The following is a 4,928-nucleotide window of genomic DNA, read 5'->3' on the forward strand; positions in this document are numbered from 1 at the left end:
TCTCAATATAACTGTGCATCACGAAAAAATATCTCGCTCCTAGTAAGCATTATCTCAAGCACTATTGTTTTCTCGGTATTTCTTTCAATTATAGATACAAAATCAATGCATTCTTCAATACTCTCACACTGTTCATTACAAAAAAAAATACATGTTGTTATTAACTACTTAAATTTCTGTACTAATTAAGCTTACTTTCCGTTTTAGTCCTTGATTTGATGTAACATATATAACTGCCGACTGCATAATAAAGACGGTCATAATTACGAGATCTGATTATTAATCTAATAAAAAGAATGTGACACATTAATTGACATCTATTGAAAGCTTCTTTTCCCCCGTTCACCAGCAAAAGCAAGCCTCGTTGGGCAAAAACAGTGAGGAGGTCGGTCGATCGTAATTGAGACCAAACTACAATATCCCATCAATAAAAAAAAAAACCATTTTGGAGTTACAAAGAGAGATAAATTAACAAACCTCTCATGATCATGATCAAGAGTCACATGAGTAGTACATGATCCCTAGCTAGCTAAGAAGCATGATCATCTCTTCTGAGCTTGTTTAGCAAAGCAGTGATAAGAGCGTCCCTCTTCTCAGCCCTAGCTTCCTCTCTCATCCTTCTCTGCTCTTCCCTCTCTCTCCACCTCCTCTCCATCATCAACCTCTCGCTCTCAAGCGCTTCCATTGTCTGCCTCCACTCCATCTCCTTCAACCGCCTCTCCTTCTCCCTCGCCTCGAACGCCTCTCGCCATTGCGCCTCCATTTGCATTTGCTGCTTCATGAAATCATCTAGTATCTCTTTCAAATTATTGCTGCTAATACCACCTCCTGAAGTAGTTCCACTGCTACTACCAATAGCCTTCACTTTCTTCATTTTCTTTCTCATTGTACTCCCAATATTGCCCTTTTGTTCTCCTTCACTACCGTCGTTGTGTTCGTCATCGTCGTCGTCGGAAGACAGTGCAACAGCTTTCTTCTTTGATCCAGTTCCTTCGGCCTCAGCCCACAACATTCTTTGCATCCGAGCGGTGAAAATCGCTTGGAGCTCATTATAAAATGGGAATTGCTGCCTCACAGTTTCAGCCTCCATAGTTTCACATCCCTATATTATATATTAAAGTACATATATATTTTAAAAAAAAGTAATTAAAATAAGATGTCATGATTTCCCCTTCGAAACACAAAGAAAAATACATGTCAATCTACAATAAACCAAAACCCTAAAACAATCAATCACCGGTGTCTCCATGAAATTCATAAAAATACAAAATATATAAAAAGAATCATTTTTGTTGTCGATGTTTTTAAACGTCAACTAAGAAACCATACATAAATTAATATGGAAATATATAGTGAATATATACATGTATAACAACTATTAGTGGTGATGAATATTAAACCGCACCTTGTATCTAGTAACTAGATTTTTCCACTTGCACTTGCACTGTTCTGGGCTGCGATTGAAACCCTTTTCTTTCATCTTGTTGGCGATGACTTCCCAGAGGAGCTTGTTCCGTTTGGTCTCCATGAAAGTCTGGTCGAGTTCGGCTCTGATCATCAGCAACTCCTTCGTCTCTTGCATACTCCATTGAGGAAATCTGTCGCTCACATCCACGCTTACGCTTATATTCTGCTGATGATGAATCGCCTGTTGTTGTTGTTGTTGTTGTTGATATTGATGATGGTGATGGTGATGATGATGTCCCTCCATAACCATAAACCTTTTTTTTTTCCTCTTTCTGAATAAGAATAAGAAGAAGAAGATCTCAATCTAGAAGACGAAGAAAAAGTCGGATGGATTAATGGAAGAGAATATTATATGAGGGTGGTGTGAATGGGCTGGTGTGAATCGTCAAGGAGAAAGAAAAAATATTTTCCCTTTTTCCTTTCAAGTGTCAACTGTCAAAACAGAGTTTTTTTTTTTTCTTTCAATTTTTTAATCTATACTTATCATTCGTTCAGATTTCAGAAAACTAACGAAGAAAGCTTTTCTTTTTCTTTTTTAGTTTCTTTTTTTTTTTCCCCTGCTTTCTCTAAAACAGCTCTTATTTTCCCAGTCTCATCTGTCCACGCGGAAACAGAAAAATAAAAATAAAAATAAAAATAAAAGGATATAATTCTCTCTCTATCTATCGCTCTTTATTTTTTGTCTACTTCCACATTTGTTCCCATTGCATGCGTTTACGCGTCGTCACGCTTACGAGAAAAAAAAAAAAAAAAGTCGTATTATTAGAGTGGCGGGTCTTTTATTATCTGCTGTCAGTTCTACGAAACTTGCACTGCAAGCTCTCTTTTTAATTTTCCGAATTTCTTTTCTTTTTTTCTATTTTTTTTGGAATCTTCTATTCAACTCTCTGGGTTCTAGTCTTTGCCCTTTTGACAAGAAAAAGGCTTTCGAGACTTAACTGGATTTTGGCAAAAGCTTTGCATGCAATGGATTTCAAAATCTAAAGGAACTAAAAAGGGTGAAAACTGATCTGTAATTTCCATCTTTATTCAGAGTTCTGTGGGCTGTTTATTTTATTATTATTATTATTATTTTTTACGGGAGTTTATGATATCCTACGCGGTATTCTGTCATGTCCCACGTGTGAGCGCCTACCCTATTTATCCACGTGGCAAACATGCAGGGAGATGAGTATGAAAAAGCGTCAGGCCCACCAGTCTTGTGGTTCACACTTATAAGACCTGACCTGTTACGGTCGTTATACCTTACCCGATCAAATATTTTGACCCGGGAAATCGTATCATTTTTTCTGCCAATTAGAGCCTGACGCGTTTATGAAAGGAGGGGTAGATCTGTCATTCCAATTTAAGATATATTTTTTGGTTCGTGCTTTCGAGAGAAAATTGGTTAGGGTACATGAATATAAATTTTTACTCCTTACTATTTATTAATATTTTTTTAATTAAAAAAAATATAAATTAAAAATAAAAAATAAAAATCAAGAACATTCACTTTTAAAAGATATTTATCAAACACAAAAAAGTAAAAAAAAAATGTGATAACATGTACAATGTAATAATAATTCTACGGCTGACTATAGCATATTGTATAGAATTGAAATTCTCCACTTTGAAGTTAAAAACATGTAATAAAAGATACAATTTTTACGGTTGAGTTCGACCCATAAGAACCTTACATTTGATAAAAATTACATTAAAATAAAACGATATATAGACTTATTTAACTGTTTCAAATAACATTTTATTTTAATCTCATTAGTACTTCTGAATTTTGAGGTCATTTTCATTTTACTTCATAAATTTTAAAAACTCTCACTTTACCCTTTGAATTTTGACATTGTCCCATGTAAATTTTTTTGTAAGAACTTTTGTTAAAATCAGATGAAAAAAGAGGGGATTAAGTGTGGACATGTGGTTTTTATTTGTTTATTTTTAACATAAATTTAAATAAAAAGACCACATGACTACATTATTATTTTTTATCTATTTTTAATAAAAATTATAATAGAATGGTTTAAGTAGAAACAATTCAAAATTATAACAGAAGGAGTATTATTAACATAAGAGATAATGTGAGAGCTTTTAAAATTCGATGGGCATCCTAGAGATGAAGGTCAGAGTACCAATAATAATAATTCTAAGGTTTTTATTCAAATCCTTTATAAAGTTTTTTAAAAAAGTTAAAATGAGATTTTATGATATGATACAAAAAATATTGTATCAATTGGACACAATTCTAAACAATATACAAGAATCATATAAATTAAGAAAAATATTAAGATTTAGCTAAATTTGATAAAAATCTTAAAACACTTTTTCATATGGTGTTCTCTTCATACCTTATTGTACAAGTTATCTTTAACAGATGGACTTTTTAAGAGAAAATCTCAATTTATCTTTTAGAAAGTTCAATTTATATTATAATATTAGAGCCTAATAAATGCATGCACCGATCCTTAAATATAAGATTGGTGACTCTCACTGTACATCTTGTGGCAGTCGTACGTTATTTGAATATAAAAACAAACAAAAATTCGTAAACACATTTAGAAGATCATATATATATATATATATACATATATATTAGGAATTGGTCGCTAATTATTATTATTATTATTATTATTATTATTATTTGCTTAATATATACTTACTTTAGTTTATGGTCACTTTCATTAGATCTTGACAAACACAAATTATCTTCAGTAACATTCTTAAAAAAATCATCTTTTTAGAAACATTGTCAGGTTGTTACTTATCAATAATTTATTACGTTAGTTTTTTTTTTTTTTTTTTTTTTTTTTTTTTGTGGTTAACAAACAGGATATCGACTTTGGGATGAAAACAAACTTACATAGCAATTTTTTGGTAGAATAAGAGTGACTATTATATTTTTTATTTTTATTTTTACTTTTTTGTAAGGATTTTTGTTTTAAGATATTTTTCAAGGATATCTGTTTTAAGGATTTTGTAAGGTATGTGATTACTTTAAAAAAAATAAAAAGGACTCTATTCTTGTCCAAAAATAAAAATAAAAAATATCTATTATATCAATTCGAGAAAATTTGTCGTGCACAAGAAAATAATAGTAATTAGTCTTCACCGACATGGGAGAAACGGAATTCCAATTGGGTAGCCGAGAAGTGGTAAAACAAAACATTTTCAATTGACAATCTTCTGGGAATCTAATGGTGAGACCAGATTTTGAAAGCCAGTTGTTTTCGATGTGCAATACCGTGGTTGACCCCCTTGTTCCGAGTAAGATCCTTTATAGATAAATGGTATGATCCTTTCAATCCAACATGTGAGTTAATAATATCCATCATGTTATCGTTTTACTATTAAACTGTTACTGTTATTATAATATTACCTCTTATACGATAATATAAAGTGGAGTTCTATATTGAAGCTGTCTAAAATTTTCGTCCTATCTATTTTGTCATTTAACATATTTCTTTTCCTTT

General features: G+C 31.7%; 1 protein-coding gene across 1 annotated transcript; it reads right to left on the reverse strand.

Annotated features, from left to right (window-relative positions):
- Positions 1-263: 263 nt before the first annotated feature.
- Positions 264-2,039, reverse strand: LOC21399455 (trihelix transcription factor GT-3b). The gene is made up of 2 exons (XM_010105962.2): positions 1,406-2,039; positions 264-1,102 (listed from the first exon to the last, which is right to left on the reverse strand). The coding sequence occupies exons 1-2, from the start codon at positions 1,715-1,717 to the stop codon at positions 530-532; spliced, it is 885 nt and encodes a 294-aa protein (XP_010104264.2). The 5' UTR covers positions 1,718-2,039; the 3' UTR covers positions 264-529.
- Between the last annotated feature and the right edge of the window lie 2,889 nt (positions 2,040-4,928).

This window comes from Morus notabilis, unplaced genomic scaffold (assembly GCF_000414095.1).
Source record: "Morus notabilis unplaced genomic scaffold, ASM41409v2 Scaffold382, whole genome shotgun sequence".
Classification (NCBI taxonomy): domain Eukaryota; kingdom Viridiplantae; phylum Streptophyta; class Magnoliopsida; order Rosales; family Moraceae; genus Morus; species Morus notabilis.